The following is a 19096-nucleotide window of genomic DNA, read 5'->3' on the forward strand; positions in this document are numbered from 1 at the left end:
CTGCTACTGGTAGCCCCATTTTACAGATAAGCCAAAGACTTAGAGATGTGACTTGCCTTAGGTCACACAGCTGGTGACAAAACCAGAATTAGAGTACTGAGATCTGCTCTACCACATTTCAAACTCATTTTGAAACTACAAAATATCTCATGCTTTTAATGCAAAGTATATTAAGTTAGTATACTAGTAAATCAGACAATGAACATATTTAAATACGGCTTTATACATCAACATTCAGAGTCAATTCGCTTGTGTGGATAAAACTAGTCCATTTCTTCTCATAGATACAGCAACAGGAGATCAGATCATGCTGCTAAGATCCCGAGATCATCTTCATGTCAATTTCACCATCATCGCTCAGTAAATATCCGCCAGCCCTATCTAGGCACTGAGCACTTTCTTGCTCTCTGCAACTCAAGTCCTTCTCACTAACCTGCTAGATCTCCTCCTCTACCTTAGTTCATCCTGAACTCTACCCTCCCTGATCTTTAGTGCTTTCTTTCTTTATCTGTAGCATGTGTTCAAAGAATCCCTCATGGGTGTGTGCCCAAGTACACCTGTCCACATGTCTAAGTACCAGTGGATGGCGCTATAACAATATGCACATCGGGGAGAACGATGTCCTCCTGCTGCCTTGGGATGCTTGTTCACCTCCCTTTCCCCTCTTCTAAAACTTGTCATCTCTGCGCTGCAGGCCTAGCCTCTTTGTCTTTCTGGCTGTCCTCTATCGTGTGCTTACTACTATCATAGAATGTCGAACTCTCTGGGCTGTCTGCACACTTGGCTGTGGGCCTTGAGGGGATAGTCCAAATTTGATCTGGACTGGATTCCCAGGGCTTAGCCCCGCACCTTGCCACAGTCTGAGCTCAGGATATGTTCACTGAAAGCATGAATGAGAGAATGAATGACAGTACCTATTCATGCCTTGTGTGGACTCATTCCTAGGGACTTGGATGGGGCAGGTATTTGTCTGTAAGTTGCCCTGAGGCTCCCACGGGTACTTCTGAATGAGGAGGACGCAGCTCATGGGAGGGAAGAACTTTGAGAATCTGGCTTCCTGTGGGGGCAGCAGTGACATGGGAGTGAAGGCCACTGTGTCTACTCCTTCCTCCCTGGGTGCTGAAGCAGGTGTGTGTGTGTGTTGGGGGGCATCCTGTGTATGCATATCTGCGTGCACAAATCCACCTGACCTTCTCCACTCCGCCATGCACTGGCCACTTTTTTTGAGTTGGGCACCTTGGGGATGCAGAGAGAAATGCAACAAGGGTCCTAACCTCAAGGAACTTGCCAGTTCTGAGACAGAAGTAAAGGCAATTAACAAACATGAGGACAAGAGCGTTCAGAGCCCCAACATGGGAGATGGTAAATCTAATAGAATGTCGAGGGAGTCACTCACAGTTTCTAGGAGAGGAAATGAGATCTGAGCAGCCTTGAAGAAAGGCAGGATTTCGCGAGGGAAGTGGAAGGGAAAAGCATTTCCAGCAGATGAAACAGACTGAGGGAAGGCACTGGGAGGCCCTGCAGATCAGCCAGGTTTGTCTGGGGCATGAGTGGCATAAAGGGGAACAATGCTGGCAATGCTGGAACATCAGGCTCAGAGCAGATTAGGGCAGAGAGTGGGCTACGGTGTGGCCTGACTGGCCACCCAACTAGGAGTGAACTGCAGCATTGGGATCCACTTCTAAGAGATAAGCGGTAGTTTGGAAGACTTTGGTACTGGTGACATTACCTACCTACGGCTCAGTTTTCCATGAATGCAACTATGCTGTTGGAAAGTATGAGGTGTTTGTGTTTGTCTATCTCTCTGTCTCCCTTTTCCACCCTGACTCTCACAGCAGACTAAGAAAGGCCATCCTCCTTCCTTCTCCTTCCTTGTATACAGAAATGTGGGTTCCCTTGCTCTGAGCTGCCTACTCTCACCTTTCCCCTTCTTTCCCATAGCTGGGGCGGATCCTAGAAGGCTGATCTGGAAGCATCTCTGCTGACTCACAAGTCAGACAGGGAGAAGTCAGCTCACTCATGACTCCTGGATGCCCAGAACTCCAGGTACCAGATGTCACAGGAACTGATGATTGGAGGGGAGAAACAGACTGTGATACACTAACACCTAATGTTCGACTGAAATGAAAAGATCACACCAACCTTTTAACTGCTTCCTGATGGGTTTGCTTGCTTCCAGCCATCTCTGTTGGACAAGAAAACATAAAATATAAAAGCAAATCGTGCAGGAGTTCAGCACATTCTTTTAAAATGGCACTTACAGGAGAGTCCCCAGAGTCGTCATCATGCTGTAAACCAAAATATTCCTTTTCAGTCACACCCAGGTGGTTGTACGCCATATCCAGAAGAACCTGGCCAGTGTCTTGTTTCTAGAACAAAAGAAATTATCAAGTGGGAAAAGTCTTAAATTAATTGGTGGTAAAAACGTCTTTACTGTAGGCAAAAAAAGAGTTAAAATATTCAGAAATGCTATGCACACTCAGAAATGCTATGCACACACACTTCCCACCACAAGAAAAGCTTTAATAAATTTTAAGAAGCCACACAGCACATATGGGAAGTAGGGCTAAGAAAAACGACATCAACACAATTTAAGACAATACGAGTTTAATTTAATTGTCTAAGATTTCTTCCTTCCCCCTTAGCTGCAATTCCCAAGTGATAATGTCTAAATCGGAAAACTCAGCTCTCATAATCACAGTTAACTCCCCGTGGCCTCCTGTGGATTATCCACAATGAAATGCTAACCCCTGGGCAGTTTCTGTTGGCTCCTCAGGACACACCTGTGGCTCCTACTCCTGGAGAAGCCACCGAAGTATATGTCCAGGAAAGGAAAGCTCTCACCTAACAGCCTAAAGGAAGACAGCTAAAAATACTCAAATGCCATTCAAAATGCCGTCAGAGTGATTTGGCCTGTGCCACCCTGTGGGATTATCTGCCTCTCTGCTTCCCCCTCCCGTCATCTGAAGTGAGAAGCCACACGTCTCTCCAGAGCAGGACTCCGTTGCCTTCCCTGCTCCATGTTTACGGGGCAGGCATGGTGTGGGAATGGGGACAGGGCTATAAGAAGCTCCCTTTTCCTGCCCCAGCCGTGGAGACAGTGGCTGTAACAGAGTGTCAAAGGCCGTCGAGGACTGTGAAACAGTCGAGGCACAGTGGACACCCAAGGGGACCACAAGAATGGTCATCTCGACCAGGGTCCTAGAGGAAGCAACCGCCAATCTGGGTTCGAGAGGAGGACAGGGTCAAGCATCACCCCTGCCCTCCAGCTGCAGGAGCTAAAAACAGGCCTTTGGATCAGATGGCCTGGCACAAAGGCCCAGGAATGGCTAACAGCATGGAGTGCTTGGAAAATGGCAAATTCTACTTTAACAGGCAGACTTTGCAGGAATCCTTTGAACCAAACCATTTAACTAAAGGACAATATGAGTCAGAAATAGACCAGGCAAAGGTAGCTCCTTTTTTTGAGTGCCTGAGAGCAAATAATGTACTTGAAAATAGGTCACAGTGACCAGCATTGGGAGAATTAGGTAACTATCAAGCCCCTCCTGCAGAGACTTCTTTGGGGCAGCTTCAGATTATTTGGTCTGAAATGTAGGAACATGAGGCACGCCCATTTCCTGGACATGCCCCCTTTCCTGCCCAAGAGCGCTTATACCTCCTGCTCCTTCTGTTCAGGGCACCGTTCATCACAAGAGAATCACAACAGGTGGGAGTCTACACGTTGCACATTACCAGATACTCCCTCCACATGTCAAAGAGCTAGCTGCTCCCCTTGTTGGAATTATTTATATATGATTTTATATTACACTTAATATATATTATTAACTACAATTTACTGAACATCTACAAGGAGCCAGACATTATGCCAATGGGCTTTTTATATATGGTCTCTAATCTTTGCAGCAACTTTGCAAAGTGTACTAGTCATTACCATCTCCCTTGCCAATGAGTAGAGGCACTGAGAGGCTCCATGCCTTGCCCCATCAGCTGAGGGACAGTCGGACCGCCTGACTCAGGTCTGTTTGTTCCCACTACACCTCCTCCTCTGGAGTGCATAATTCACATATACAGGTATCTATTCTGCATAATTCACCAGGTTCTCAAGATAAATTGAAATATAATAAAAAACACATTTATAATAAGAAAAGGCCTCCTGGCCTGGCCCCTGCCCGCAAGAGGTCATCTTTGCTGCACCAGGTCACCACAAGAGCTCGCACCCTGGACTGAGATAAGAACGACTAATATTCAAGTCAGCTTCCCTGACACCTGCTCCTGGTCACAAGGTGGGCTGGGCTAAAGAGTCTGAATGAGACTGTGCAAACAATTCCTACACACAGAAAGGTACAAAGTGAGGGATATTCCAAGTTGCAACCAGGGCCTCCAACTTCTCAAATTCCATGGGATTCAGCTTTGAACCAGGCTGCTGGAAGCTTGGGGTGGCAGCCACGTGATAAGAACAATGATGTTCATAACTAAGAACTTTTGGGTGCTCATTGTTTGCCAGGCTCTAAGACTTTTATTTTTATTTTTTTAGAGACAGGGTCTCACTCCATTGCCCAGGCTGGAGTGCCGTGGTACAATCATAGCTCACTGTAACCTCAAACTCCTAGACTCAAGGGATCCTCCTGCTTTGGCCTCCCAAAGTGCTGAGATTACAGGCACTAATCACTGCACCCAGCCTGTTCTAAGGCTTCTTATGATGCTCACTTGGGGTAGGTGCTTGCCTTCTCCCCTTTTCAGAGCTGATCACTCCTCCTTCTGCTGGGATTCTCAGACATTCGCTCTTGGCCTCCTCCTGCCTCCCTCGCTGGTCCTTCTCAGACTCCTTTAGTGCCTGCTCCTCACCTCTCCTATGCTTAAGCACCATTTGCAGCTTCCATCTACTTGCTTCTCAGGGGATCTCCTCCAGTTTCACGCTTGAAATCCCATCTCTATCCTGGTGACATCCACATCTGTATCCCCAGCCAGGATCTCTTTTCCCTAACCTCCTGACACTTTTATCTCATACCATTCCTACACTGCTACATAGATGAATAACAGGCCTCTCCACTGCAACATGCCCACAGGAGAACTGATTACTTCTACCCTCAGACCTGCTCTTCCCACAGTCTTCCCCATCTCAATAAACTGTAACTCTATTTTGCTGCATTGCTTAGGCCAAAAACCTGGGAGTCACCTTGAGGCCTCCTGTTCTTTCGCATTTCAAATCCCATCTATCAGCAAACCTTATTGGCTCCACCTCCAAAGCACTTCTGGACTTGGTTTCCTCTTAGCCAGCTCCACACAGCCACTATGTCCAATGGTCATCATCTCTGCCCTGGACTGCCACACCAGTCTTTCAGCCCCTTCCCTCCTATCATCAACTGTGGACAGAGCCCCAGTGCTTTCCACTTCGTGTAGGAAAAAAAGCCAGTGCCCTCAGAATGATCCGCAACGCTACATGCGATCCCCCACCCTAGCCCTGCTATCTCTCTGCCCTTATCTTCTGCTATCCTCCCCTCTTGCTCATTCCACTCCAGACTCTATTGTATTCTGCAACCAAAGGAAGTGGGCTCCAGCCTCAAGGCCTTTGCACCACTGTTCCTTCTCCCTGGGACGTGCTCCCTCCAGACGACCACATGGTTCTTTCGTCTCAACAGTGGGGACTTCCCTGGTTACGTCTATACAATGGTAACCTCACCCTGCCCTGGCACCCTCTCCCTCTTGTTCTACTTTATTTTTCTGCAAAGCACTTAATACCGCCTGACTCAGCGCACATTATTTTATGGCCCATCTCCCCCACTGGGATGTTGGCTTCAAAAAGGCAGGGATTTTGTTCTATTTTGTGCACTGTTGCCATTTTTTGCACCAGAACAAATCTTGGCCCATAGTAAGTGCTCAATAAACATGTGCGGAATGAATACATGAGTTACATACTAACAAACACTCATGTTCTTGTCAGGAATAGGATATATGGTTAAAGAACAGCTCCAAGACAGACAAACACATATTTTAACAAAGAAACCAGACACATACTAAACTATTAGTGTATAGCATCTGGAAGAGACATTTGTGACCTTCATGAAGTTTGTGTAATCACAAAATTCTACGAAACATTATGTTAAAAGGAAATCAGATATAAGACAAGGTTCTGCAGAACCAAAGTAGTTGCTTTTTAAGGGAAATATTTACAACCTTGCCAACAGACTCCTAAATCAGTGGTTCTCCAACTGCATGGCACATCGAGATAACTCGGGGAGAAATTACAACGCAGATTCTCAGGCCCCACCCCACAGAGAGCAAGTTTCAAAACACCCAGGCAGGACAAGGGATTGACATCTTTAACACACATCGTAGGAGCTTCTGACACACTTTAAGAATGTTCACCAAAGCTGAGCAATCCAAAGTGGGGACTATGAACTACTAAAGACTGCTTCCATTTTCATTAAGATAAAATAAAAAATTGAAGCCGGGCCTGCTAGCTCATGCTTTACAATCCCAGCACTTCAGGAGGCTGAAGTGGGGGGGTCGCCTGAGCTCAGGAACTGGAGACCAGTCTGGACAAGTTAGTGAGACCTACAAAAAACTAAAAAATTAGATTGGTATAGTGGCGTGTGCCTATAGTCCCAGCTGCTTTGGAGGCTGAAGTGGGAGGATCGCTTGAGCCCAGGAGGTTGACACTGCAGTGAGCCAGGATCACACCACTGCTCTCCAGCCTGGGTGACAGAGAAAGACCTTGTTTCAGGGAAAAAAAAAAAATTAGTTCTTCAGGTATATTTCAAATGTTCAATTGCCACATGTGGCTGGGGGGCTTCCCTGGGGTTTAGTGCAGACACAGAACATTTCCAGATTCGCAGAATATTCTTTTGAACAGTCCTCCTAAGAGGATGTTTTCGTCCAAACTGGCTTCTGAAGAAACAGGTCACAGGTATATGTTGTAGCCCCCGTAACTAGACTTTGGAGATGCCTAACTGGACAACTGAATTTCCTTGCTGGAGTCTTCACTTGTTACAACAACGTTTCCCACCTACAAAAAAAAATGATGCCCTGACACTGGGGAATAGCTGGAGGCCTGGGTGTTTGCGGAAGTGGGTGGAAGAGTAGAGCAGAAGGCTGGGAAACATCCATCTCTACTGCCCATTTCCACTCTCTGCCAGGCGAAGGGTCCAAACTTCCATGACCTTGGTCATCCACCTGAGTCTTCTGCACTGACAGGGAGACGTCTGCAGCCAAGGCACTGGGCCACCGCCCCATCCCTGCTGAAAAGGAGATACAGCACCCACTAAACTCCACACAAACTGCCTTCTCCTCCTGCTTGCATCAAGGTCCATGATCACCTGGGATCAGCAGTGGGCAAACTTGTATGGGGTGTGCAGAAGACCCAGGGATCCGTCTTTGTTACCCTTTGCATTCTTGTGGCCTTTTATTGTTCCCTCAATTGTTCTCTCATTCTGTCTTCTCTTCTGATGCCTTTCCTTGCACACTGAACTTTACAGGTGGGGGCAGACCCTAGCAGCCAGTTCAAGGTTGGGACTCACTCCTTTAGGACTGGCCAGAGGATGGAAGAGATGGGCAAAGGTCACGGGCTGGGTGGTGACTGGAGTGGGAGGGCACCATAGGCAGCCACAGTCCCAGGATCTTCCTGTGGCTGGCCTGGGAGACTGGAGACCTCGTTTCTAGTGCTGGCTCTGCCACAGGCTTTAAGTGGGATGAGCCAGGACCTCCCCAAGCCCTGCCATCTGTGAGGCTGATTGTTTCACAGCCCACTCACTCACACATTTAACGAGCACCTGCTGTGTGCCTAGCCTTGTGCCAGGCACAGGGGAAACAACACCCTTTCTACTCTTTCTTGTTTTCAAGGAGCTCAGTTTCACAGGCAACATAAACCCTAATCACTATCTGAAAAAATGCAACCTGACATGGGCTCTAAGGAAGCACATATAGGGCGCCACGATGCTTCCAGATGTTGGAGCTTTCATGGAGTCCTCATCCACTTCCCAAACCAGTCTCCTTCAGAAAGTGGATGAGGACTTCCCAGAAGCACCAACGTATGAGCATCAAACAGTTCACGTCACACAGAAGCGAGGGGAAGACTCTCAGGGCAGAGGTGAAATGGGGGCAACTTTTTTTTTTTTTTTTTTTTGAGACGGAGTCTGGCTCTGTCGCCCAGGCTGGAATGCAGTGGTGTGATCTCGGCTCACTGCAAGCTCTGCTTGGCGGGTTCATGCCATTCTCCTGCCTCAGCCTCCCGAGTAGCTGGGACTACAGGCGCCCATCACCACGCCTGGCTAATTTTTTGTATATTTTTAGTAGAGACGGGGTTTTACCATGTTAGCCAGGATGGTCTCGATTTCCTGACCTCGTAATATGCCCGCCTCGGCCTCCCAAAATGCTGGGATTACAGGTGTGAGCCACCGTGCCCAGCCGGGGGGCAACATTTTTAAGTATTTCCAGTGCAATCTCAACATACAAGATCTGAGATCTCAAGCTTTCATTTTAAAATATTTTTTTCTTCATTTTGTAAGCCAAGAGATGAAAACTATTTGTTAGGAGCATTAAGTCAGGAAAAGTAAAAAAAAGTAGAGAACTTACAGTAACTTTAAAGGTCTGTACCACGCCATCTAAAAAGTAGATGCTGCAGATGACTTCTGATCGAGTTTTCTCTTTGGGTAATTCCGAGGTGCGTATATTATTAATTCTTCCACCCAACGCACGTAACCGGGAGGTCATAACTATCGCTGAATAACCTGTAACATAAGATATACCCATTAGTGCTTTGATATGCGAATCGCCAGTTACCTGTGAGTGCAGATACCTGTCAGATCCTATCCTATCAATACTGTCTGAGGGACTCACAGATAATGAGAACTACATAGCAGATCATGTTTCCAATTGAGTTTTGACTTCTAAGGTGCTCTAAGCAAAATGTATTGCTAAATTATACGTTCATAGAATTCTGTGGCTTATTTGCATGTCTTATTACCTCCCTGGTCTGAGTCTTCTAATTTATATTTCCCAGGCTTTTAAGTTTTTATTTATGTTTCACAATTTTATATATTTGTGTTCTACCTCTAAGGTTTTACAGAACTAAACATGGTATAAATATGATTTCAAACATGAAAAGACTTATTGATAAACTGATATCAAAACTAAAGATCTCTATTCATTGAAAGACACCATTTAGGGGCAGCAAAAAGGCAACCAATAGAGTGGGAGGAGATACTCGCAATATATATGTCTGCAAAGAATACATGAAGTGCTCCCGCTGACCTAGTGAGAGGAAGTAACAGAAAACCCTGTAGAAAATAGGAAGAAAACAAAAAGAGGTACTCAACCACATAGCTGTCAAAGAAATGCAAATTAAACCCAGAAAGCAATAGTACCACACACCCACCAGAGAACCCCTACGATTCAAGACTGGCAAAACCACGGAGGGTGTGGAGCAACCAGAACTCTCACATGCTGCTGGTGAAAGCATAACTCAGTGCAACCACTGTACGATGGAAAACTGCTGAACAGTATCTACTAAAGCTCAACATATGCATTTATTGTGATAGAACAGTTTCAGTCATGGGCACATTCCCAGCAGAAAAATGTATATTCACTCACTAAAAGACATGAAAGCATCTTGTGGGAGCTAAACTTTGAGAACATATGGACACAAAGAAGGGAGCAATAGCTACCAGGGTCTATGTGAGGGTGAAGTGTGGGAGGAGGGTGAGGATCGCAAAACTACCTATCAGGTACTATGCTTATGATGTAGTTGACAAAATAATCTGTACACCAAATCCCCAAGACACTCAATTTACCTATATAATAAACCTGCACATGTACTCAGAACCTATAAGTTAAAAAAAATTTTTTTTTGTAAGTCACGACAATTCAAAGATTTGGACCAAAATATGTATCTAATAAAATAATAATTTGTAACAACAACAAAAAAGAATCTTCGTAATAGTCCTAAACTGGAAAAGACCCCATCTATCAAATGTAGAATGGATAAACTGTGGTACAGTTATACCATATACTACTATAAAGCAAAATAAATAAACAAACTACCATTACATGTAAAATGTGAATCAATTGCTTTAATGTTGAACAAAAGACAGGAGACACAACAGATTATCTGCTGCATGATTCCATTTATATAAAGTTTACAACCAGGCAAAACTAATCAATGCTGATAGAAGAAAGGATAATGGTTACCTTTGTGTGTAGTGAGGGGAAGGCAGAGATGGGTTTTCTGGGATGCTTTTAATATTCTATTTTGTGATATGGGTGCTAATGACACTGGTATACTCACTTTGTGAAAATTTACTAAGCTCTACATTTATGATTTGTGTACTTTTCCATACGTATGTTTTAATAACAAGTTTCCTTTTTTGAAAAAGAGAGTATAATATTTATGAAGAGGGAATTAGAGGGCATTCAAAATCTGACCATGGTATTAGGGAACAGTAAGGAAACTGGTTTAACTGGTGATTTCAATGGTGGAGAAGTAGGCGAAAAGACTGGAAAGGTGTGCAACTGAGGACATGACTATATCACAGAGATTACGTAGGTGGGAGGTTCTAGGCCTCTACAAAGAATACATGAAGAAGCCGAGCACAGTGGCTCACGCCTACAATCCCAGCACTTTGGGAGGCCGGAGAGGGCGGATCACCTGAGGTCAGGAATTCGAGATCAGCCTGGCCAACATGATGAAACCCTGTCTGTACTAAAAACACAAAATTAGCCAGGCATGGTGGCATGTACCTGTAATCCCAGCACTTTGGGAGGCCGAAGCAGACGGATCTCCTGAAGTCAGGAGTTTGAGACCAGCCTGGCCAACATGGTGAAATCTCATCTCTACTAAACATACAAAATTAGCCAGGCATGGCGCCATGCGCCGGTAATCCCAGCTACTCTGGAGGCTGAGGCAGGAGAATCACTTGAACCCAGGAGGCGGAGGTTGCAGTGGGCTGAGATCTCGCCATTGCACTCCCTGGGCAAAAAGAGCAAAACTCTGTCTCAAAAAAAAAAAAAAAAAAAAAAAAAAGGATACGTGAAGCAATTCTACAAATCACATTGGCTCAGGGAATGGTGAAGATATAAATCTGACAGTGTTGGGTGGAAGAGCAAATAAAGATGAAGGGCCTGAGAGTAAGTTAACGTTCTTTTTATTAATTCTCCACAAATTTTCTCTGATGAACTAGGTCTCTACATATGCTATTCCTTCTGTTTACAAAGCTCTTCCTGCTCCTCTTCATTTGATTAACTCCAGTTCACCGTCAGTGCTCAGTACAAGCATCACTTCCTCCAGGAAGCCTTCCCTGGTCTCCCTAACCAGTCACAGATTTGTGTGACAGAGTGCACTCACTAGTGCTTATCCTCATTTCACACTTATAACTGATGATGTGCATTTAATATCTGCTTCTCCTACTAGATGTCAAGCCCCACAAGGCTAGGTCTGTTTTTGCTCATTGTACCTCCAAACCTAGGTCTGGTAGGCAGTTAGTAAACGTTCCAACGAATGGAAGGAAGAATGAAATAGAAAATGAAGCCAAAATTTGTAGTCTATATAACAGACTATCTAGCAGTACTGCAGTACAACAAGACTGTATAGCAGTAGAAGAGGATAGACAAACTTGACAGAGAAGGATGGGGTAGGGTCTAAGTAGAATGTAGAGGGGGAACCTGGTACAGTAGCATGCACCTGTAGTCCCAGCTACTCTGGAGGCCAAGGTGGGAGGGCTGTTAGAGCCCCGCCTGGGCAACACAGCAAGACTAGCTCTTAAAAAAAGAAAAAAAGAAAAAAAACAAGCAAACAAGAAAAGAAAAGAAAGAAGAAATGCAGAGGAGTGGGGAAACTGGTGTCCCATAGACCAGTGCTTCTCACACTGCAGCGTGCATACAGAGTGCTTGGGGATCTTGTTAAAATGCAGACTCTGATTCAAGTAGGTCTTGATAGGACCCAAGAGTCTGCATCTTGTCTCCCAGGTGATGACCAAGCTGCTGTTGCCAGGGTCCATTCTGGCAGACACAAGTCACGGGTAATTGGAAAAGTAGCACCTAATGTCAGGGTGGGGCCAAAGATTTGGGAGTCAGAAGCAAGGAGTAGTGACTCAGGTCTCAGAAGGATGTGGCCAAAGCAGACTGTTTCTTGGAGGACCAAGAAACAAGCTTCAGAGAATGACAGGGAGCACCAGTTAGGTGCAGAAAGAGAAACCACAACGATGAAAGCTGTGCAGAAAGCACATCCAGGAAGAGAAGCACTTGGTCTCTTATCATTATATTTAAGAAGCTCCAAGCAAACCTCTCTTCCTTAGATAAGGATAGGGAGTCTCAAATACTAAAAAAAAAAAAAAAAAAAAAAACTTCCTGGGACCAGCAGTGCAAAGGAACTTATTCAGTCACTTATAAAATTCCACCCACCCCACCACCTCTGCCTTGCCCTTTCCAAGGAAAATGTCATCAGAAGCATGGATGCATTTTCTGAGTAATACAAAAAGTTATCAAAAGACAACAAATGTGTTCCATAATGCTTTAACCACATCGACTTTAAAATGTCAATTTTATTTTTTAGTTCTTGTCTAAGAATCTCAGGTGGGTTACATTTTTTTTTTCTTCAAAAGACACAATAGAACCATTACAAGTTGGTTTTAGTGGGAGGTGCACATCAGAATCACCTGGGGAGCTTTTAAAAACTGCCTGTCCCTGCACCCCCAGGGGTGATTCAGCATCCTCAGGTGTGGCACAGGATCACATTCCCTTTGGGAAGCCCTCAAAGTAACAGCCAGGGAGACGAGGACTAGAGGAGTGGGTTTCCAGGGAATCTCAAGGTGTGTTTTGAACGGATGGCCTTAGAATACAGGCTCTGCAGAATCTAAGCCATGCACTGCGTGGTTGAATTCACTGTGTATGAAAAGAGGTGGGCAGTTGTTCTGTGGAACAGCTAAAACAGAGAGAGTCACACAATGACCCCAGGCAGAAAAAACTAAGACTTGAAACAGGTGCCTCCAAATGAAAGTCACATGGGCTGATGCTCCAATGGTGGACACTGATTTCCAAACTTCACCTGAGCAGCTGCTCATAGCTCGTGCTGGCGTGGGTGCCGCTGGGCTTATTCATTTCACCACGGTTAGCAATGATGCTGTCCAGCACAGTCACACAGCCAGCTGACAAAATAAAGCCCACCAGCAACCCAGGGGAGACAGACTTCCCTTTCTCACATCCATCTCTGATTGTTACATAAAGGGCTTGAAACCTAATGACAATGTCATAAATAGGTATTTTATGAAAGCTGCAGAAATCTTCCTACAATGGTTCCTAAAGCAAACCTTGGTAAGAATGAGTCTGATGTTGAATAACCAAATAATTGAGCCATGTGGTATTTTCAGATTGTCTTGAAATTACATCTTAAACAATCTGGTCAGGACAATGGATGCTGACTAACTGCCCTGTTTCCTGTACTACAGCAATTGGGGAACTCAGGGTTTCTATGGCTTCCTTTATAAGCCTCTTAATTCTAAACAAAGCCACAACCCAACCAGGAACAAGCTGGCCTCTCTGACCACAAATGATTACAGCTGCTGCTGATGCATTTTATAATAAGGAAGCCAAGCCTGTTTTTTGCATGAGTTTACAAATCCATTATAGCTTTAGAATGTTTTAAACAACAGCAATCGAAGCTCTACTGTGAATACAGTTTTTAATCAAAGATTATACTTGGAAAATACAGAAAGAGGCAACACCTCACTTTGCAAACAGTAGGGGCACAATAAAGACCATGAGAGTTAGAGTGGCACATGGAAAGTGCCTAGCACATGTGGGACACACACCAGGCACTCAATGAAAGGCATTTTATTAACGTTAAGCTTCTAATGCCATTGGGTGCTGTCTACAGATTCCAGATTTTGTAGGGCAATCCTGATTTCAAATGACTTACAGATATATGAATGTTCTATTCCTTAAAGTTTTATGTATTCACTTTAATAAAGACAGCTTGCTACATTTAAAAGGTAGTGGTGATAGATACGTAATATACCTTTGAGCTGCTCTACAAACTCAAGGGAACCAGAAGCAAGAGCATGCTGGCATAAATTGCCACGCCCTGGGCACGTGAGACACCAGAGCCCTGGGAGTCAGGGTTGGGTAACAGGCCTGCTACTAGGGCCCCTCCCTGGCTGCCCTGAAGCCTGAGACAATGAAAAGGTAATGCCACTGCTTTATTTCCTAAAGGTCTGTCTACATTCGGATCTGGGAAATTGTTCCTTCATAAGCCAATGAACCATAGACAGAAAGAAGGGAGAGGAACACATGCAAATGACAGAGCAAACCCAACTCCACTATTAGAATTTTAAATAAAGAGGCCGGTGCAGTGGCTCACGCCTGTAATCCCAATACTTTGGGAGGCCCAGGTGGGCAGATCACCTGAGGTCAGGAGTTCGAGACCAGCCTGGCCAAGGTGAAACCCTGTCTCTACTAAAAATACAAAAATTAGCTGGGTGTAGTGGTGAACGCCTACAATCTCAGCTACTTGGGAGTCTGAGCCAGGAGAATCGCTTGAACCCGGGAAGCAGAGATTGCCGTGAGCCAAGATCGCACCATTGCACTCCAGCCTGAGTGACAGAGTGAGACTCTTGAATAAATAAATGACAAAGTATTCCATATTCTTATTTTTTAAATTAAGGGACTTAGGTCTCTAATTGAAGAATATGAGTTCAGTTGAAAAAAAGGAGAAGAATAAGAAAACAGTCTTGATTTATAAATACCAATTTGTAAGTAACCTGCATAAACGAATCATGGGTCTACAGGAATCAACCTACATCATCAAGCTGGCCTAGCCCAATGCCACCACCTAGTGGCGATCATAGGAAGACATGCCACCTCCTACGCTGGCATTCTTCAAGGGAAACAGGGACAGCTCTGCTCTTTCTCGCTTATCGCTTACAGTTCAGCTTATTTCAAAAATCCTTTTTGCAGTATAGAAGCCCTTTTCTGTAGCTCAATCCCCTTTCCCAAATTCTTCTTCCCTATGAACTCAGGAAAGCACCTTCTTCCCTCTACCTTTTTTCCCCCTTTTATCTATTTCTGAACCCCAACAGATGACTGATCTGGAGAAGGGCATTTCTAGCACAGAAAAGTACATGTACTATCAGCCACCCTAGACAATGACTCATCAAATTAAGTGTGCTTCTTGTCAAATGCCAATATTTAACGTATTGCAGACACATGCTTCATTCATTTAGCAGCGAATATAGTGCCAGGGTTGTTCTCTCTTCCTTGTCACTGTAGACACACAGATGCTGGGTTGTATTATGTGGTAACGAGTTCTTTGTGGGGTCAACCACGGCCCCAGCAAGCAACAATCACTCGCATTGGTCACGCCTTTAGGAAAACAGAAACCACGCTTTCCTATTGCTGTCGGTACCTCAAAGAGAACAGCTTCTCATTCCAGTCTGTTTTAATGTCAGGCCTAACTGTTCCTTAAACTCCTCTGAAGTAAGTGGGGTATTCCCTTCTAAAGATAAAATTTACTAGTGAGACCATCATATCTACCAAAAACAAAAACACAAACAAACAAACAAACAAACTAGCTGCGTGTGGTGGCACCTGCCTGTAGTCCTAGCTATTTGGGAGGCTGAGGTGGGAGAATCGCTTGAGCCCAGGAGGTCAAGGCTTCAGGGAGCTATGATCGCATCATTGCTCTGCAGCCTGGGCAAGAGAGCGAGACCTCGTCAAAAAAAAAAAAAAATTTACAAACACTTGGGTGGGGATTTATTTATCACTTATTAAGCACTAAGATGAGCTCAAACTAAGAATGTCTGCTCACTGATCAAGCTACTAAAAAAAAAGTGACTGAAATGATGCTTTCTTTTTAACTAGTGACTTAAAACTAGTGTACACAAGAATAATCTGGGGACCTGTTAAAAATGCAGATTCTTGGTTACCATCCACAGAGATTTTGGTTCAGTAAGGGCCCAGGAAACTGCATTTTAAAACATAAAATAATTTTCTGAACTTACAGAAAAGTTGCAAGAAAAACATAACCCCTTTATAACCCTTTTGCCCCGGATTCAATTGTTAACATTTTGCTACATATGCTGTTTTTTTTTTTTTTTTTTTTGAGATGGAGTCTCACTCTTGCCCAGGCTGGATGGCGCAATCTTAGCTCACTGCAACCTCCGCCTCCTGGGTTCAAGCAATTCTTGTGCCTCAGCCTCCCAAGTAGCTGGGGCTATAGGCATGCGCCACCACACCCGGCTAATTTTTGTATTTTTAATAGAGACAGGGTTTCCCCATGTTGGCCTAGGTTGGCCTTGAACTCCTGACCTCAGGTGATTTGCCTGCGTTGGCCTCCCAAAGTGCTGGGATTACAGGCATGAGCCATCGTGCCCGGCCCACATACACTTTATTTCCCATCTCTCTCATTTGTATACACACACAGACACACCATGCTTTTCTCTGAACGACTTGCTGTAGAGATCATGCCCCTTTATCTCGAAATATTTTAGCATGTATCTCCCCAAAACAAGGGCATTTCATAACCACAGTACAATTATCACACTGAAGAAATTTAACATGATAAGCAGTTATCTAATATCCAATCCATACTAAAACCCAAATCAGGATCATGCCTTGTTTTACTTGTCATATGGAAATCACTTTTTTTTTTTTTTTTTAAACAAAAAGAGACAGGGTCTCATTATGTTGCCCAGGCTGGCCTCAAACTCCTGGGCTCAAGCAATCCTCCTGCCTCAGGCCTCCTAAGGAGCTAGGACTACAGATGTATACCAACACACCCAGCTTGAAGTTGCATTTTAAGTAAATACCCCCTGACCCTCATGACAATGGTGCAGCTGGTCTGAGAGCCACACAGTGGAAAATCTTCCACCAGACATCTTCAGAGTTCCTTTTGGTTCTGCCTGTCTATGCTTATAGCCAGGGTCTTGGTTAGGTGGGCATCCTTATGTCAGTTTTACTGTCTATATTACAAGTCACCTCCCAGAGCTAAATAGAGTTTCCATAGCTTGGCAGCTGTCCCATCACTCAGTCTGGGAGAGTGCTTCCTAAATCACTGCTGATGAAGTAACAGATTTTCCAGTCTATATGTCAGTGCTGGGATTAGTACTGTTGTCTAAATAGAGAAGAAAGCAACAAGAAAACTGCCATCATTCAAAAAGGACTGTATCACTTGATATTACATAACCAGATGTCTTGGCTTGTTCACTCAGATGAGTCCACATCATTCACCAACACCAATCCTTAACAATTTGTCCAAATTATAAAAGGCCACACAATGCACACACCCTTCCTCAGAAACCCATGAGAGTCAACCAGCATTTTCTTAAAGTGGCAGCAATGAAAGAAAACAAGATTCATGCATTTTGTGCTGTTTATTAGGCTTTGAAAATGTTCTTTTTAAAAATGTTATATAATATTTTCTGTTTTCATCATTTTTATTTTTTGCGAGTGTTCTTAATGAAATTCAGCCCAACTAATTAAAAATTAGTGATTTCAGTTTTCATTTGTGAAATGCCCAAATATCTTAGAAAACACTTTCCTACACATTTCCCTTTATTAGTTTTAAAACAAGTACAGTTGATAACAAAATTACTGTACAACTGGTACCTGGAATTTAATCTTTTTCCTCATAACTCTATAATTTCATAAATTGATCAACACTACCTTCTGCCATTTTTAGCCTTTCTTAGCTTTTACATTTTCCAAAGTACAATACTACATAACAATACAAAGATAAATACACTAACTTATTTTTAAATTAGGTTTTAATGTAAACATAATCATGACTGAATACTTTCTAAACTAGAAAAACAAACGTCCTTATTCAGGCAGGTATATTTCATATGGCTAATTCAATGTTAAAGCCAATAAACAAATTTATCCTGAACCTATATACCAAACAATTAATTTTTAAATAACATTTTTAAAGCATAAAGCCTGCTAATGAATAACACAGTTGACAATGCCAGTGCTGATGAACAAAACTTTTAAAAAATATGGGTATTTATTAAAGTGTTAATACCTATTAAAAAATTATTTATGAACATATTTAATACTCGAGTCTTCAGATTTTTCTCTAGCACAAGGAAGACACACTCACACAGGTCACTTTAATAATACAGCACAATACTCCGTCAAATCATCTTGCAGTTGTCAATCCTGATACTCCAAAAGTACAATTTGGGGGTCAAATCATTTGTTCCACAGATCCTGTAATTTGTTCGGGGAGTGGCTCTCTGACTGAAGCCTCTGGGAAGCCCGGGTGGAGTCATTTGTAGGACCCGTTGTATCCAAACTGAGATCTGTAATTACTGGCCTTCTTTTCACACAACTTCAAAATGTCAAATAGTTTTCTTATTATGGAGTTGGGGTTTATTTATAGGTTTTATTTATAGGTTTGACACCATGACACTTGCAAAACTAACAAAATAAAAAAGTTATACTTGATCCTGGCAGGGTAAGAAGTAGTAGTTTTAAGCTCCCTGAAGGGCAAGATAAAGAATGCAGCGGGAGCCACAGGCAGTTTTGGGAAAGAGGTAATGTTGCTATAAAGAGAAACCAATCTCTTAAGTGCCATGAGCTGGGTTTTCAGTGTTGTGATGAGAAGCTAGTAACTAAAACACAAAGTTTGCCTCAAAGCCGGCAGAAAATTCATGCTGAGTATATTAAATGAAGCCATTCAATTTAAAGAAAAACCTTTTTCTTGAAGTATCACAGAGAGAAAAAGTACAAATGCTAAATATAGTGCTCCCCAGGACCCCGGCAGGAGTCCCTCACGTCCTCTTCCAAACACTCTCCTCCACAGGCGACCACTCTGTCCTCAATTACAACACCGTCTTCCTGAGTTTTTTTTTTTTTTTAAGTTAGATTGTGTTAGAAGTTCTTTTTCTCTTTTTTTTTTTTTTTTTTTTTTAAAGAGTTTTAAGAAATCTGATTATGGTGCAGTGTCAAATAGCACACCCCCAAATTCCACAGGATTCAACTCTCTCTGGGTTGCTTCTCGGTACCCATATGGATGTCTTGGGTGGGTTGCAAAGAAATGAGATTTGGTTTTGCCCAGGTAGTCACTGAACGGTGACTGGTAACCTTTCCCCACTGCGTGCCACCT

General features: G+C 43.6%; 1 protein-coding gene across 4 annotated transcripts in view; it reads right to left on the bottom strand.

Moving 5' to 3' along the window:
* The window catches only part of PTPN3 (protein tyrosine phosphatase non-receptor type 3), a 122154-nt gene that overhangs the window by 79050 nt on the left and 24008 nt on the right, over positions 1-19096 (bottom strand). For 3 of the 4 annotated variants that reach the window (XM_007968469.3, XM_007968467.3, XM_007968470.3), the window contains exons 2-4: positions 8575-8729; positions 2262-2369; positions 2143-2185 (exon numbers count right to left, since the gene is read on the bottom strand). In XM_007968469.3, the coding sequence (XP_007966660.2) occupies positions 2143-2185; positions 2262-2369; positions 8575-8712 (289 nt within the window). In that variant the 5' untranslated portion in view covers positions 8713-8729. Of the gene's footprint in view, positions 1-2142; positions 2186-2261; positions 2370-8574; positions 8730-19096 lie in introns of those variants that run through there. The other variant, XM_073021826.1, reaches the window with a different exon arrangement.

This window comes from Chlorocebus sabaeus, chromosome 12 (genome assembly GCF_047675955.1).
Source record: "Chlorocebus sabaeus isolate Y175 chromosome 12, mChlSab1.0.hap1, whole genome shotgun sequence".
NCBI classification, from domain to species: Eukaryota; Metazoa; Chordata; class Mammalia; order Primates; family Cercopithecidae; genus Chlorocebus; species Chlorocebus sabaeus.